This window comes from Cornus florida, unplaced genomic scaffold (genome assembly GCF_030987335.1).
Source record: "Cornus florida cultivar Cherokee Brave unplaced genomic scaffold, ASM3098733v1 CherokeeBrave_3.0.0_Hap2_Chr11, whole genome shotgun sequence".
In the NCBI taxonomy this organism is placed as follows: domain Eukaryota; kingdom Viridiplantae; phylum Streptophyta; class Magnoliopsida; order Cornales; family Cornaceae; genus Cornus; species Cornus florida.
The window spans coordinates 96977600-96995161 of NW_026775581.1; the positions used below are offsets into that span (position 1 = coordinate 96977600).

Sequence of the window (17562 nt, forward strand, 5' to 3'; positions counted from 1 at the left end):
GGCATCACCTTGTAGCAATACAAACCTCTGTCCGTGACAAAAAAGGTCTTTTCTCTATCTGGTGGATGCATTAAAATTTGGTTATATCCCGAATATGCATCCATGAAACTGAGCAACTCATGGCCAGCCATTCCTTCAACTAACATGTCGATTCTTGGCAGAGGGAAGCTATCTTTGGGGCACGCCTTATTTAAATCGGTAAAGTCTACGCACAATCTCCATTTTCCATTGGCCTTTTTTACCAAAACAACATTGGCCAACCAGTTGGGATAATTGACCTCTTAGATGAAATCAGCTTTTAGAAGCTTGTTCACCTCTTCTGATATAGCCATGTTCCTCTCCGCGACAAATGTTCTTCGTTTTTGCCTGATAGGTTTGACTGTGGGATCCGTGTTTAATCGATACTCGATCGTAGCTAGATCAATACCAGGCATGTCTTCATGTGACCATGTGAACACATCTTGATTCTATCTGAGGAACTGTACAAGAGTATTCATGAAGTCTAAGGGGGGTAGAGACCATATCTTCACCTTTTTTGTTACGTCATTTTCATTTAAGCATACTAGGTCCTCAATTGACTTAGCTCGATCTCGCTCCTGTTCTTCAATTTCTTCGACAACCAAAGCCTCTTGCTGCTTCTTTTTTCTCAGAGATGCAACATAGCATTCTCTGACAGTGGTCTGATATCCTCTTAGTTCGCCTACGCCCTGCTCTGTAGGGAAATGCATCAAGAGGTGATAAGTCGAAGTGATTGCCCTCATCGAGTTTAAGGTAATTCTTCCTAGGATAACATTGTACGCAGATGGGTAATCCACCACCAGGAAGTCTACCATAACAGGAACTTATTTCGGGCTGGTTCCTACAGTGATAAGAAGAATGACCACTCCCAGAGGGTAGACCTTATCTCCCATGAATCCCACCAATGGTGATCTAGTAGGTCTGAGTTTCTCCTTACCAATATTCATTTTGCTGAATGCATCAAGGAAAATGATATCAGCCGAACTTCCATTATCCAGCAAGATCCGTCGAGTAGTATAATTAGCAATCATCATGGTGACAACGAGAGAGTCATCATGGGGTTGTTGCACGTCCTTAATATCTTCATCTGAGAATGTGATAACAGGATCACCTAGATGTGGCATTTTTCGGTGTGGATTCTGTATTCCAACTTCGCAAACTTTAGATAAGTTTCGCATTCTCCTGGCATAGGCCTTACGGGCTGAGCTTGATTTTCCACCACCTGTACATCCCCTGATTATGACCCTGATTTCTCCCATTGGTTGTTGATCAGGGAGGCGGTTATCTCGGCCTGCTCTTGGTAGATTAACGTCGGTTCTGTCATTCCCCATAATAAATTTTCGCATGTGCCCCCTTCAGATCAAAGTCTCAATCTGATCCTTGAGGTCAAAGCAATCCTCTGTGGCGTGCCCATGGTCTTTATGGAACCTACAGTACTTATCACGAGGTCTCCTCGCTGGGTCTGACTTCAATTTTGGTGGCTACTTCAGATATGGTTCATCTTGGATCTGTAGAAAAACTTGATCTATTGGCATATTTAAAGGAGTGTAATTTGTATATCTCTTCGCGCTCTTGTAGCGAGACGCCCTTTCATTCTGGTTGATCATAGGTTTCTTATACTTGGTTTTCTTTTCATCTTTGGTTATCAGAGCCGGCCTTTTCTTGTCTGCCTTCTTATCATCCCCTTCTTTCCCCTTTCTTGCCATCATTGCATCTTCAGCATTCATATGTTTTTTAGCTCGAACCAGTAACTCGGCCATGCTGGTAGGGGGTTCTTCTGATAAAAAGAAGAGAAATCTCGAGGTTTGGAGTCCTCCCATAAAGGCGGCTAAAGCCACCTTGTCATCTGCTTCCTCTACCTGCAACATTTTCGTATTTAAACGACCAATGTAGTCTCGCAGTGACTCTCCTTTCTGCTACTTTACAGTAAGAAGGTAGGTAGCTGGCCTTCTATGCTTTTGGCCAGCAATGAAGTGTCCCACGAAACGCTTACTCAATTCTTCAAAGGTTTCAATGGTCCCTGGCTTCAGCTTGTTAAACCACACTCGTGTTGATCCTTTGAGAGTTGTTGGGAAAGCCCTGCACATGATCTCATCTGGCATCACGTGCAAATGCATTAGCGCTTGAAAAGTCTCCAAGTGGTCGATGGGATCTTTAGTTCCGTCAAAACTCTTAATTGAGGGCATTCTAAATTTGCTCAGTAAGGGGCATTTCATAACCAAAGAGCTGAACGGCAAGTTGGTCTTCTGCACCAAACTATCTATGGCTGCAATACCTTTTCTCTTTATGGCCTGCATCACATCCTCCATCTTTGCCTTGAGATCTTGTATCTCTGGGTCAACGTGGGAAATCTCCTCTGTCTTTTCAACGACAGTTGTGTTTTCATGAGGTCGAGAACTCTGTGGAAGAGATGGGTGGATCACTTCTCTATGTCGGTTCCCTACCTGGCTTTATTCCACTTCGGTCTCATGTCGAGGAGGATGATTATTCTGCCCTTCAGGATTCCTATTACCTCTATTTTGGTTCGAGAGATCTTGTCGTGGCAAGTTCTGTTGAACCGGTGGAACAAGGTGTTGCAGGATTGATGCATTTTGCTGGATCAACTGGTCCATACCCTGATTCAGAGTTTGGACCTGTTGTTCCAACGCTGCAAGCTGCTCCTGGTCATTTGGGATGTCTAGGTTTTCACCCAACTCTTCCCTTTGACCAGACCCCTGTAACGATGTTCCTTCTGTGACTATACCGGATTGCAAACGTATCTACCCAACTGAGTATTAATATAAGGGAATTGTCGTTCCCACAAACGGCGCCAACTGTTGAGGTTGAAATTCGCCGTGACCTGGTACGACACCGTTTCCTGCAAAACCAAAACGGTAAAGTCAAACACAGGTGTGGTGCCGGCCGTTGACCCTCCGACGATCAAGTTAGTAGGAGAGAAATAATTTTTTATCGTAATTTCCCTAGTAGGAGATCTTTTTGTGTGTACCTTATTCCCGAGTCGTCTTCGTATTTATAGTCATTTCTCTTATTCTTGATAAGGGAATTTCATCGTCCTTAGCCCATGGAGTTTATCCCATAGAAATCTTATCTTTGATAAAATTTGAACTTACCCCATGACAAATCTTATCCTTGATACGATTTGTCACCATTCTCATCCAATAGAAATGGTTATCCTTGATAACGAGATATTATCGCTTGAAAGTTGAAGAGGTCTGGCGACTAGTCAATACTTAATTGCCTCTGTCATTAGGTCAAGATAGGTTAGGGTTATTTTTCCCTATCAATGTTAATGACACATATTTTGGAGTAAAACTCTCGTAGTTTTAAAAAAATAAAGTTGACCAAAACGTTGGAGTGGACATGAAAAAATATTGTTCATTTACCGAAATGTATCATTTTTAGGCACATAGATACCACTTTTTGTACAGGTATATACCATTTTTTGTCATTAGGTACCACGTTTAGACACAAAAGGACAATTTTGTCCTATTAATGCCTAAAATGATAATATATAATTCATGAATAAAACGAAAAAATAAAAACCTTAAGGAGGTAAATGGAATTTATCCAAATTTAAAAGTTACTAGTTGTAAAGTATTTTTTTTAGGACTGTGTACTCCTCATAAGGTTTACTTTTTGAGCAAATTACATTCATCTTTTTTATTTTGGGTATATAACTCCCTTTAAAATTTAAAAATGTTCCAAATTAGGACTTTTAGGCGGTCAACAGTGTGCCTCACACATGACTAAGTAAGTGTATTAAATACCGAAAATGCCGTTATTTGACTAGATTTTTTACTATTTTTAATTGAATTGAATTTTGTTTACTATTTTTACTATTTTAATTTTAATTGTAGAAAGGGCATTTTAGTATTTTTATTGCTCCATTAACGGTGATTGAAGGGAGATCCTTGTTCATTCCTAAAATAAATGTTAGGGAATTTTCAGAATATATTGGGAGTTATGTGAGTTATATGCATATTACAAGAGTATTAAATGCTCGTGAACCTATTTTTTATTAGCAAAACATCCCTTAATATATATATGAACATATATATAGTGTATTGGAGTAATATATTATGATGGGCTTTATTTTTCTGTTTAGATTTGGGCTTGTATTAACGGGAATAAAGGGGTTCCCCTGCCCACACGGCCCATTAGTAGCCACACACACCCATTCATTTTTGTACAGGCCTAGCCTCTCAACCAAAAATATTTTGAAGCCTCTTGGGTTTTAAATTTTAATTGAGAAGATCAGACATCAAGCTTGTGCAGATCAGACACTCAAGTTTTTAAACACGTACTACCGATGAGCAAAAGTTGGAAGTATATCTCTCGGCAATTGTGAGAAAGCCACAATTGATCATATTTCAGGAACCTTAGGTTTGAGTAAATTGATCAAATTAATGTGAATTGCTGAAGGCTTTATCTAGCACAGAGAGGAGATGAAATGACAGACGAAGTAGCTAAGGGTTATTCGCAGAAGCACGACTCAATTTGCAAAGAAGAGCTGCAGCCAGAGAGTTAAAACTCAAAACTATGATCTTCTACCAGGCATCTCCACACCAGAAGGCAGGAGGATAAGTTTTGTGAAATCCCTGCCTATGATATATGTCCTTGCACCAAATTCAAAGTATGCCACGCTTCTCTACAGCAGTCATGTAAAATTGATGGCCATCCCCATCAATAGACCATTTTTTATACAACAGTTGCGAGGAGTTAAATAGAAGAAGGATAGCTATCGTCGCAAGAACTATAAACTGCCATTTATTATGATATAAACCATGCCAATATAATCAATAGAGCATGTCCTTCATTCACAATACATATTAGCATATGACAAGAAAAATAAAAGGAAAAAGAAAAAGAAAAGAGAATAAACTAGAAGAATGAGCACAGAACATGGCCTAAAACAGTTTAAAGGGATAGATCAGCCAAGTCAAAAGTTCTTTCAACAGCTTTGCACCAAGAATCACACTTCTTCTTCCTGATCGCCGCATCTAGTTTAGGATGGAAAAGAGCAGCTTTCTTCATCCTTTCCTCGGAAGCAAAAACCTCCTCTTCATTCCAAATGCCAACGGCCAATCCAGCAGCATAGGCTGCTCCAAGAGCTGTTGTCTCTATGTCAGCTGGTCTTACCACCGGATTACCCAACAAGTCCGCCTGCAAATAGTTAGAAGACCGATTATATACATGTGTGGTCCACATCAGAACATTAGAAATGAAAGGCAAATTATTAATTTAGTATAATTAAATTTTAATTACGGTAGAAAGGAAGGCATAAACTATATAGCCTGTGTCTTGATAGAAACTTTGATGGGAACAGCATAATGCTGTATAATCGTACCAAACAAGAACTGATTAACAAATAGATTGAATTTTGTATTGGGTTCATGTAAATCCTGGAAAAGAGTGAAAATTTCAAACGATTTCTCTTTTTCAATTTTTTTTTTTTTTTTTTTAAAATAAAAAAAGCACAAACAGATAACAAATTCTATAAATTTTCAAATTTTCAAAGCAGAGAAAAGCAAAATACATATGTCTACAATCCCGGCACCTTGCATAGACAGGACCAGCACTGGTTCACATGGTTCACATGATTAGCGTACAAGTTTGGCATAAAAATTAAAAGGACCAACAAAACTGTCAAGAAGATCACAATTGCATTGTAGTAACGTTTACTAATTTTAGAGAATTAAAAAAATAATCAACATAAGGATGTTAAAGATGAACACAACAAATTGACTGTGGTAGTTATATGAATGAACACTAGTCATATACATAATAATTACGAAAATATAACAAATTAGAGAATGATGGACCTGAATTTGCATCAGAAGGTCGTTAATAGCAGCACCACCATCCACCCTTAGCAAGAACTCGCCTTTCTCATTTTTAACCTCACCTTTCTCCCCTGCATCCTTGTGCATTGAATCCAACACATCTTTCACCTGAAAAGCCATACTCTCCAGCACCGCCCGGGCAATGTGAGATTTGTTGGTAAACCTTGTAATTCCAATACAAACTCCACGGGCATCATCTCGCCACCATGGAGCAAACAGTCCATTGAATGCTGGCACAAAATAAACCCCGCCAGTCGAGTCAACCAGTGATGCCAACTTCTCAATCTCACTTGCAGAAGCAATTAACCCAAGACTGTCTCTCAGCCACTGTACAGCAGCTCCAGCAATGGCAATTGAGCCCTCTAGAGCATAGTTAGCCGAAGCTTTGGGACCAAGCTTAAATGCTAACGTACTTAATAGACCATGAGTAGATTTGATTATCTCTGTACCAGTGTTGAGTAGTATAAAAGCCCCAGTTCCGTAAGTGCTTTTGGCCTCGCCTTTCTTGCAAGCTTGCCCTAACATTGCGGCATGCTGATCACCGAGACATCCAGCAATTGGAATTCCAGGAATTGGCCATCCCTTTGCTATCTTCCCAATAATCTCAGAGTTGCTAACAATTTTGGGGAGAATTTCAGCAGGAATTTTTAGTGTTTCCAATGTAGGTGTATCCCAACCAAGTGATTTGAGATTCATCAGCATTGTTCGCGATGCATTTGAGACATCAGTGACATGTAAACCGCCGTCTTTGCCTCCAGTTAAATTCCAAATCAACCAGGTGTCTATGGTTCCAAACAGAGCATCCCCTTTTTTCACAGCTTCTTTAACAGGATCCACATTTTCCAACATCCATAGCAGCTTCATTGCGCTGAAATAAGTGCTTATGGGCAAACCACAGGTCTCAACAAAATGGGTTCGTCCGCCCGATAATTCTTTCTCTAATTTCCTAAAATAAAATAAAACATTGCATCAAAAGTTAAGCAGGCCTTGTGAAGAATTCGCATTTAACAATTAGACCCCCCCAAAAAAATATATAGTTCTAAAAATCCATCCGTCCCACAAAAATATGTCCACCTTTCCATTTTTGCCTGTTCCAAAATATATTGTCCCAATTAAAATCCAATGTATTATTTTTATAATATTCTTAGTTTACCATTACTAAAAAGTTTGGGATAATTTTTTTTTTTTACCATTAACAAGTCCAGAATTAGCGAATCGTGTATGGAGTAAAATTGCAAAATAAAGAGAACAGATTAGAATTAGATCATCCAAGGACAAAAAAATAATGAAAATGCAGTTTAGAATAAGATTTTCCCAGCTTAATCTATTGAAAAGTTCCACAATTGGTTAATCTAAAATTAGACATGCCCAATCTAAAATTAGACAACAGAAATCCCCGAAATAAGGAAGACCCAATTTAAGATTAGACAATCCAAGAAATAGAATAAAAAATAAATAAATAAATAAATAGAATAATACCTGCAAACAGAACTGGTACGAACGTCCATCCAAACAATGGCGTTGTAGAGAGGACGGCCTGTAGATTTGCTCCAAATGACAGTGGTCTCTCTCTGATTGGTGACACCAATGGCCTTCAATCCACTGTCAACGTTGTGACCATCTGCGGTTGCCTTGTCAACAGCCTTGGTCAGACAAACCCTCACGCTCTCCAAAATCTCCATCGGATCGTGCTCTACCCATCTAGAAAGAGAAAACACCAAGCTTTATCAATACACATAAATACACACGTGTATATATAGAGAGAGAAAAGTAGGTATATAATTACCCTGCTTGTGGGTAGAACTGAGTGAATTCAACCTGGTGAGATCCAATTGGGCGAGCTTTCTTGTCGTAGATGATGAATCTGGAGCTTGTGGTTCCTTGATCGATTGACCCAACAAACACTTCCTCTCCTGACATCCTCCTTTTTTTTCTTTTTACGCTTGTATGAATATGGGGTACACGGAGAGGGTGAGATTATGAAAGTTTTGATGCGAAGAAAACTAGGAAGGCATAGTACGTGCAATGAGGGACTTTCTTAGGGAATTTATACCTGATTTATCCGACCCCTCAAACTTATCCAACGCAAAATTAAATATATTTATCAGTGTAAAATATTTAAACTATATATTTCTTTTTCTAGTTCTAACTACTATTGTTTTTTTAAGATGATGAAGGTGTTAATAATATTTTGTGATCGTAAGTATCCAAAATAAACTTACCAAAAATATGTGGATAGACATTTTTCTTTTTTAAATTTATCCAAATTTAAATTACTGAATAAAAATTATACATTTTCCTTTTTCAATTTTATCCAAATTTAAATTACTAAAAAAATATATACATTTTCCTTTTTCAAATTTATCCAAATTTAAATTGCTAAAAATAAAAATATCTTAATTAATATCTAATCAAGACACATTAATTTACTTCTTCAATTATATAAATCATTTTTATTATTCGAAAATAAAAAAATAATAAAAATACTTCATCCATATGCAATGGATAATATATATTAGTATTTCGTTTTTTTTCGGAAAGTATATTAGTATTTCTTTTCACTCTTTCTTTGCAGTTCCCTGTGACTGTATTAAGATTGGGTTTATTAGGTGGGGGCCATGTACAATGGGATCAACGAAGCTGAGACACACCTTTTTTTTATTATTATTATCTTTGGGCGGGGAATTCGAGGTTTTAGGGTTGTCATTTTTCTATTTATGACGTCGTTTTCGGTATGCCTATTAAATTGCGGTGATGATATCCACGTGGAAGGTCATGCTTTGCTCACGTTGTTGCATCTGGACTTTGACCGGCACACTCTTCCTGCGCATAGATGCCCCAACTTTATGGCGGATTTGATGTTGAAAAAATTAGGAATTTTAATAAGGAATCAAATGATGATTAATATCCCAAACTACCCTACTGCATTTGGTAGTACTTCAATTTTTATGCGAAAAATAAATTTTCAATAGTATAAAAAATTGTAGTACTTCAATTTTTGTGCGAAAAATAAAATTTCAGTAGTAAAAAATAAGAAACCAAATAGTGAAATGTGCGTTATCTCAAATATATACGGAGATAAAGACAAAAGAAAAAAAAATATAGAGAGACTGAGAGAGATAAAGATGTAATTTTTTTTTAAGTAATATATATATATAAATTAAACCAGTCTCTAATTTTTCATCTCAACAACAATGTCCCAAAAATTTGACAATAAATCTTTGATTAAATTGTGCAAAACTCTCCCGAACCATCCAACTTTCTCCAAACTAATACTGTTTCTTTTTCTTTTAAGTAAATAATAAGATGAAAAACTTTATTAATATATGTGGTGCATACCCCAAGGCCGTAACAGTACAGGACTTCGAACTAGGTCTATAAAGAGATCAAATTTGGATTGAATAAATTAAATTCATATTCAATTCGTTAAGCTAACGGATTATCGAATTCAAATGTAGATCAAATTACATTCACACTTCATTGTCGCTCATCCACTTGGTATTAAAATTTCTATAACGATATTAACCATCACTTTGACTTTAATCATGTGAATACAAAAAAAGTAAATAAATAAATTCCCATATAACCCGTGAAACTTATCCAATGCCATTAAAATTTACCAGTGTAAATATTTAAATTATATATTTCTTTTTCTAACTACTATTGTTTTTTAAGATGATTAAGGTGCAATTATATATTGTGTGATAGTAAGTATCCAAATTAAACTTACCAAAAAACATGTGGATAGACATTTTTCTTTTTCAAATTTATCCAAATTTAAATTACTGGAAAAAATATATATACATTTTTCTTTTTCAAATTTATCAAAATTTAAATCACTAAAAAAAAATAATAGACATTTTCCTTTTTCAAATTTATCCAATTTTAATTACTAAAAATATATATTTTTTGTACAGTCACACTACGCCAGCACAAATTTTAAATTTTGTGGGTGGTCTATTGTGACATATAAAATTTAAACGGTATCCAAATTAAATGACTTTTGATCTAATTAATATCTAATTAAAATAAATGACTGTTGATCTAATCAATATCTAATTAAGACACATTAATTTACTTCTTCAATTATATAAATTATTTTTATTATTCAGAAATTAAAAAATAATAAAAATACTTCATCCATATGCAATGGATAACATATATTAATATTTCTTCTCACACTTTCTTTGCAATAATAGCAGTTCCCTGTGACCGTATTAAGATTGGGTTTATTAGGTGGGGGCCATGTACAATGGGAGTCAATCTGGATGGTGAGACGGTGAAATCACCTCCAGCAAAATAGTGTGTCATTTCTTCTATTTTAAAATGAGTGGTTCAGAATGGCCACACCAGTTATGTTTGAGATGCACCGTAAAAAAATATTGAGATGCATTTTTACTCACAAAAATAGAAGAAATGGACTACTGTGCAAATAAAGAGGATCCTTGTCCAGTGAGACACACTTGATTCAGTTCAAGATCTTTGGGCGAGGTTTTAGGGTTGTCATTTATCTATTTATGATGTCATTTTCGGTATGCCTATTTAATTCCGGCATACTCTTCTTGTGCATGAGGAGACCAAGTCGCTACCGGCGAAGAAGGCGACAGATAGGTTGGGTTTTTCGAGGGAGATGGCAGGGGGTGTAGAGAGAGAAAGTAAGAGGAGGAGGAGGAGAGAGAAAAAAAGCACAAAACGTTTGGTTCGTTTGATGCCAAAACGGTATAGTATAAGTAAGTGAACAATATCAACCGTTTGATTTAGTTTGGAAAGAACCGGAGAAAGATGGTTTATGGAGAGGATCCGTGTTCCGTGGATCCGTGTTCCGTGCGTTACGTGCGTAGATGCCCCCGACTTTATGGCCGATTTGATGTTGAGAAGTTTGGAATTTTAATAAGGAATCAAATGATGATTTAAAGATAAAATCCCAAACTACCCTACTAAATTTTGTGGCAAAAGTGCAAAAAATCATATACAATCACCAAAATTAAAAAATAACTCCTACATTATCTCGATTGTAAATCAACCTCTTATGTACATAAAAAGTTGTGAAAAACGACTCTCTCTGTCATCAAATCACATTTTACCACCCATAGAGTCAAAATTATCAAAGTGCCTCCACTTATTAATTTATATAAAAGTTATAAAATATCAGAAATATGCAATACACATAATACCCTTCAGGGGCCAATAATAATAATAATAATAATAACAACAACAATAATAATACTAGTAGTGATAGTAGTAACAATAATAAAATTTTAAAATAATAACAAAAATAAATTACTTGATTAGTTCGTTGAAGGATCCATATACCTATAAACAATTTTTGCAAGCTCATAAATTATCAAAAAATAATAATAGTAGTAATAACTAATAATAATAGTGGTAGTAGTAATAGTGATAATTATTATTATTTAAAATAATAACAAAAATAAATTACTTAATTAGTTGCTTGATGGATCTATATACCTACAAACGGTTTATGGAAGCTCATAAATTATCAAAAAAAATAGTTCACATAATAATAATAATAATAATAGTGGTGGTAGTGGTAGCAATAATAATAATAAAATAATAATAATAATAATAATAATAATAATAATAATAATGGTGGTGGTGGTAGCAATAATAATAATAAGATCTAATAATAGTAGTAGTGGTGGTGATAGTAGTAATAATAATAATAGTTTAAAATAATAATAATAAAATATTGTATAGTTTAGGGTTTGATTTGCAACTCTAGATAGTTCAAGGGGTTATTTTTCACTTTCTTGATAGTCTATGGGTGTTTTTTGCACTTTTGCCGGGGGTATAATAATCATTCAAAAGGGTAATTTGGGCATTACTTGAAAATACACAGGCGTGTGAATCAACAGACGCCGAAAATGTGGTTTGGTGATTGGGAAGGATCTTGTAACGACCCAAACCCAGGATTCGGATCCTTAACTAGGTCCAAACCCGACCCGGGAAAATCAACGGGTAAAATGGTCATTTTGACCAATATAGTATACTAAAGGCCATAATAATGTCATAATGGTCACTATTAATCAAATTGGTTCACTTACGGATGAAAGAATTAACTCCGTCCTCAAGTCGGCCCACTTAGGGTTACAAAGATAAATAGGTCTTTTTGGACCATGAGACGCATTGGGAACCTTACAAGTGTCATCTAGGTCATATCTAGTCACTTAGAGTCATTAATGAATGGAAGAAAACAACTTGGTTCGTGGTCACCCATTTTAGGGCTTAAAAGGGTAAAAATGTTTTTCCGGTTGGTCCATAGTGATCTAAGCCCCCTAAATACCTTGTGGGACCTATACGTTAAAGCTCGGGGCCAACAAAAAACTTTATAAAAAAAAAAAAAAAAAAGGGCCTAATTTCTAATACGGAGCGCTCCGTCGATGTCCTCGGAATGCTTGGAGGGTGCCACGAGAACCCAAGCGCTCGGTGGACACCTTTGGAGCGCTCGATAGGCACCCTGAGGGCTCTAAGGGTGTGTCCTGGGCACCACAGTGCTTGCGCTGAGCGCTTGCAGTAGAGCAGGGAGCGCTCGGATAAGCCCAGTAATGGGTTTTTCGCCCCCGTTCGTGATCCCGAACACTTGTTTAGTCATTTTTGACCTCCTTGCCCCTGTCCCATCTCACAAGCATCATAAATGCAAAAAGTGAAACATCGAAACACATTTTTGAATCGTTTTTCATTTCAAAACTTCAATGTATAAAAATAGTCATAGTTTCATCATTTACATATCCAAAATTAATAAAAAAAATAATTCAAAAGATTACAAATATAAGTTTGGACCCTTACGGTCAAAATTACAATGTTTTACAAGAATTTATATCAATTTAAGCATCTAATACAAAATGGTGTTTTCGTCAACCCTAACTATACTTGTGAGGGTCCGTCCTTAACCGCATCATTGCCTTAACTTAAAAAATATTAATGGAAAGGGTGAGCACGGAGACTCAGTATAAGTTGCCTAAGGCTTTCACTTTGGACTCCTTTGAGCCACATAACACACAATAAGGATAAGAAAAAAACAGGGATCATATTCGAGGATTTCATAACATCTAATTTATAGATCAATCTCAACAATGGTGTTTAGGCATTTCAATACAAGTATGCATAGAATGCAATGCAATGTCTCATATTTTTTCGGTCTCAACCGACCCCAACTTGACCTCTACGGGCCGTAAACTTACATTTTGAAAATCGCTAACCGACTTTATCGAGACAAGATTGATTGCTATCCTTGATTTCAAATCCGGCAACCATTTGGGGATTAGTAACAACTTTTTCACGTCCTACACCGGACCGCGCTCCCTCTGGTTTATTTTGTAAAATTAATTTTCAACCCCTTTCTCCTGCTATGTCACGCACATGCCTCAATTTCATTGATATAACAAAAATAGTATAAACATGGCATTTTCCACAACATAGTCTCAATATGGCATTCTTTAGGAAATGAATTCAAACATACCATTTTATTGTAAACAACTACAAGCATGCTCATCATAGAATTTCATATCATCACAAATCATGCTAGCATTTACAATTTAAGCAACTTTACACCAAAGTCATGTAATACACACTCTTAGCATGAAATGAAACAATTTATGAAGATTGTGAGGGCAAAACCATGGAGATTGTAATATTAAATAGAGATTAATTGTTCAAATGGTGACTTTAGAGAGTTAAATTCATATCTTCCAAATGTGGGTTTTGGATTAATGGTCATATCCGTTAATTTGAACAATTACTTAAATTCAAATAGATGGAGCTGCTACATGGTGGAAAACAATAAATTGAAATTGTGACTTTGAGGTGTGTAGAATCACTTTTCACTCAATCTAAGTTTGCTATCGATACTTGGCAAAACACTTCCAGGATACAATAATATTAATTAGAGATGTCCTAATTGTTCAAATAGGAGCAGATGGAGGTGTTAAGAAGATAATATTTTGTCTTTGCTATATTTGTTCGGCTTTTCTGTCAATAAACTTGGCACTGAACCATTTGACGGATCTAATACCTGATTATATGTGGATTGAAACTCCGACCTTGTTCTTCCAGGTGATTTTGCTCTGCTCACTGTGGACACTTACATACATATATCTGTTTATATGCGGATTGAATCCTAGGTCTTTTTGCCCCCAATTGGAACCCGAAACGCTTTCTCAATCTTATTTAACCCTTTCTTCATTCTACAACTGAGAAAATCTTCTATCTATGTTAGATTTACAGTTTATGATATCAAAGCAGTATGTTTGTTTAGGATGGAAAGCACAGCGTTCAAAATTTTTTGCACCATCAATGATTTTTCATATTATATAATTCATTGCTTAGTTTATGTTAATTTTGTTTATAATTTTCCATATTAGTTTCATCTTAAAATTTTATGTTCTTTCTAATAGGCATTGACAAAGGGCCTATTATTGGTCACGTTAGGCACTGGAGCAGTTATTCAAATTCATTTTTTTATTCCTGGAATTGGACATACATTTAACCCCTTTCTTGATTTCTTGATTTTTTTTTTTTTTTTCGTTCCTTTGAAGTCTATGTTTATATCCACAAAATCCTAATATAGCTCCAAAATATCAACTTCTCCTTTTGCCTCCTCTGCATGTTCCAAAGGGCCTCAACAACTGCAAACATCGAACACGTTCACAAATTATTTGAACCTGACAATAAAAATAACCTTAGTCATCATGTTAGACGTATTATCTATTGTAACAATCTTTCTCACTATAATATCACCCTATACAATCATATCTATATAATACCCTCTTAAAAGTTATTGAGCAGCGAGAATAATTATCACCTATTGGTAGACTCCTTTAACAAAGACATTTTGAGCCATGTCAAATTTGTTTGCTAAAAACTTCAAAATGCATTTAGATATCACATTTTAACAAAAACAAATATTGACCTCTGCTCATTTGGAGTAGTATTGGTCACTTTAGGCAATGAAGCAGTTGCTTTCTTTTGAGAATAAAAAATCACTAATGGCTTCGTTTGAAAAAGGTTCAAGACCAAAAAGAAATTAAATTGAGCTTTGTTCGATAGAGGTAATTGAGCTTTGTCAAGACTCGAGAGGCTGATTTCTGGTTCAAATTTTTGATTGTGCTTGAATCATTATATCGCATGAAGTACAGATGCGAATACAAGATACAGATACAACAGGATATAGGTACGATGATACGAAAAATCTCAAAAAACCAAGATACGGGTATGAGATATGGCAATACAAAATAATAAATTTAATTTATATACATATAAATTTAATTTTGGTCAACTTTTTAATATATATTTAAAAATGTTATGAATCTAAATTCAATCATTAATATAACATACCTTTCAAAAAAAAAAAATCATTAATATATTATAGAAATTCGTTTTACACACATAAAACAAGTATCCCTTGTTATCACTTTATAAAATTTATACTTTTTTAACAATTATATTATATTATTATTGTTAAAAAAGTTATATTTTAATGTTCAAACTTGTAAAAATATGTTATGAAATAAAGTGTTGAATACGCACGGAAAATACTTAAAAAATATCTGAAAAGCATTAAATACGTTACTAATTAATATGTTAAGATACATTAACTCGTATTCAGTTTGAACGGACACACTTGAAATGTGTGCCTTATTTCATTAATGTCGTCGGCTTGGCATACGGTAACTTCCAATGCATCTAGTCCATATATACATACATATATATATATATATATATATATATATATATGGACACACACGTATCTCCTTCCCACTAAAAGGATGAACTTGTTAATGCTTCACTTAAACAATCAATGCTTTTCGGAATTAAGATTAATTTGATCAATTTCTACTTTAAATTAAATTGATTTTTTAGCAACATGTCTTAATGTACTCAATATATATCATTAGTAGTAGTAGTTATTTTATAATTAGTGCCCATTTAAAATTATTGTTTGAAAGATGAAAGTATTTTTATTAGTAAAATTGTTACAAACCTGTTATCAATAAAAAAAAAATATTACACATTTGGTGATGAATTGTATAAAGTGTTTTTTTAATACTTAAATCACTTTTAAATTTGTTTCCGAATAATATTAGTTTAGGTTGAGCTTTAAATATAAAAAAAAAGGTGTGTGGATTGATTTGACACCCTCAAATCAAGTTGTAATCAAACTAAAAAAATAAAAATAAAAATCAAAGTTGCAATCAATTTGTCGTTCAACGCATTTAATTTGTCTCATGAACTTGTACCAAAACAAATAGACCACGTAGTTGAATCCTAACAAAATCATGTATATATATATATATATATATTAATGAATTCGATAAGGTTTCATTATCATATTAAATTTTTTTAAGTCAAGTCAGTCTCTTTTTAATGAATCAAGATTAATGAATTGTTAAGTAAAATCAGTCTCTTTTTATTATTATTTTTTTTTTTTCTTTTTCGAAAGCAAACTTTTCTTTTTATTTTTCAAAAGCAAACTTTTCTTTTCTTTTTTTTTTTTTCCTTTTCAAAAGCAAACTTTTCTTTTTTATTTTTCAATAGCAAACTTTTTTTTTTTTTCTTTTTCGAAAGCAAACTTTTTTTTTTTTTTTTTTTTCCTTTCTTTTTTGAAAGCAAACTTTTCTTTTTTATTTTTCAAAAGCAAACTTTTCTTTTTTTCTTTTTGGAAAGCATAGAATGCAATGGAAAGCATAGAATCGACTTTGGACTCCCGAGCACACAATATGGATAAGAAAAAAACCTAGATCATATTTGAGGATTTCACAGCATCTAATTTATAAATCAATCTCAACAATGGTGTTTAGGCATTTCAATACAAGTATGCATAGAATGCAATGTAATGTCCCATATTTTTCGGTCTCAACCAACCCAAACTTGACCTCTATGGGCCGTAAACTTACATTTTGAAAACCGCTAACCGACTTTATCGAAGCGAGATTGATTACAATTCTTGGTTTCAAATTCGGCAACCATTTTGGGGACTAATAACAACTTTTTCACGTCCTACACCAGACCGCACTTCCTCTAGGTCAAGTTAGCACCAGACTCGCGAAATACAGTTTATTGTATAAAATTCTTTTTCACCCCCTTTCTCATTCCCTTTCTTCCACTATGTCACACACATGCCTTAATTTCATTGATATAACAAAAATAGTATAAACATGGCATTTTTTACAACATAGTCTCAATATGCCATTCTTTTGGAAATGAATACAAGCATGCTCATCATAGAATTTCATATCAACACAAATCATGCTAGCATTTACAATTTAAGCAACTTTACACCAAAGTCATGTAATACACACTCTTAACATGGAATGAAGCAAATCTTTGCACTAACCACGAGCATGCTCTCATCGATTCAATACGCCATCATTTTAATTCACAAAGTTGTACACAAGAATGAACTCAAGAGGGATCATAGAACAATATTCAAATAAAGGCATATGAAGCATTAAACAACCCCTATCTCAATTTGGTGCAACCAAACAAGCCCTTAGCCAAGCCTAATTTCGAAATCACTCCAAGCCCTAGCAAGATTGGTGCCAAATGGAAGCCTTTTTTATGCTCTTCATTTTTTCCTTCTATGGTTTCACCAAAATCCTAACCTAACTCACCCAAATGGAAGCTTGAAAGCATGGAGGTATAAATGTAGAGATATAGAGAGAGAAAATGAAAACTTTAGAGA

At 34.6% G+C, this 17562-nt stretch overlaps 2 protein-coding genes across 2 annotated transcripts; both read right to left on the reverse strand.

Annotated features, from left to right (window-relative positions):
• Positions 1-1499: 1499 nt before the first annotated feature.
• LOC132281621 (uncharacterized) lies at positions 1500-2327 on the reverse strand. Its single transcript, XM_059783315.1, has 2 exons — positions 1944-2327; positions 1500-1877 (listed from the first exon to the last, which is right to left on the reverse strand). The coding sequence occupies exons 1-2, from the start codon at positions 2325-2327 to the stop codon at positions 1500-1502; spliced, it is 762 nt and encodes a 253-aa protein (XP_059639298.1).
• A 2435-nt stretch (positions 2328-4762) lies between these two features.
• LOC132283272 (glycerol kinase-like) lies at positions 4763-7930 on the reverse strand. The gene is made up of 4 exons (XM_059785205.1): positions 7648-7930; positions 7341-7562; positions 5841-6807; positions 4763-5181 (listed from the first exon to the last, which is right to left on the reverse strand). The coding sequence occupies exons 1-4, from the start codon at positions 7779-7781 to the stop codon at positions 4936-4938; spliced, it is 1569 nt and encodes a 522-aa protein (XP_059641188.1). The 5' UTR covers positions 7782-7930; the 3' UTR covers positions 4763-4935.
• Positions 7931-17562: the final 9632 nt, after the last annotated feature.

Coding starts and splice junctions, on each gene's coding strand:
- LOC132281621 (XM_059783315.1), bottom strand. CDS start 2,327: ATGGAGGATGTGATGCAGGCCATAAAGAGAAAAGGTATTGCAGCCATA. Junction 1,878..1,943: donor CAGCTACCTACCTTCTTACT/GTAAAGTAGCAG, acceptor AAAATGTTGCAG/GTAGAGGAAGCAGATGACAA.
- LOC132283272 (XM_059785205.1), bottom strand. CDS start 7,781: ATGTCAGGAGAGGAAGTGTTTGTTGGGTCAATCGATCAAGGAACCACA. Junction 7,563..7,647: donor CAGTTCTACCCACAAGCAGG/GTAATTATATAC, acceptor TTCTCTTTCTAG/ATGGGTAGAGCACGATCCGA. Junction 5,182..5,840: donor ACCTTCTGATGCAAATTCAG/GTCCATCATTCT, acceptor AACTATTTGCAG/GCGGACTTGTTGGGTAATCC.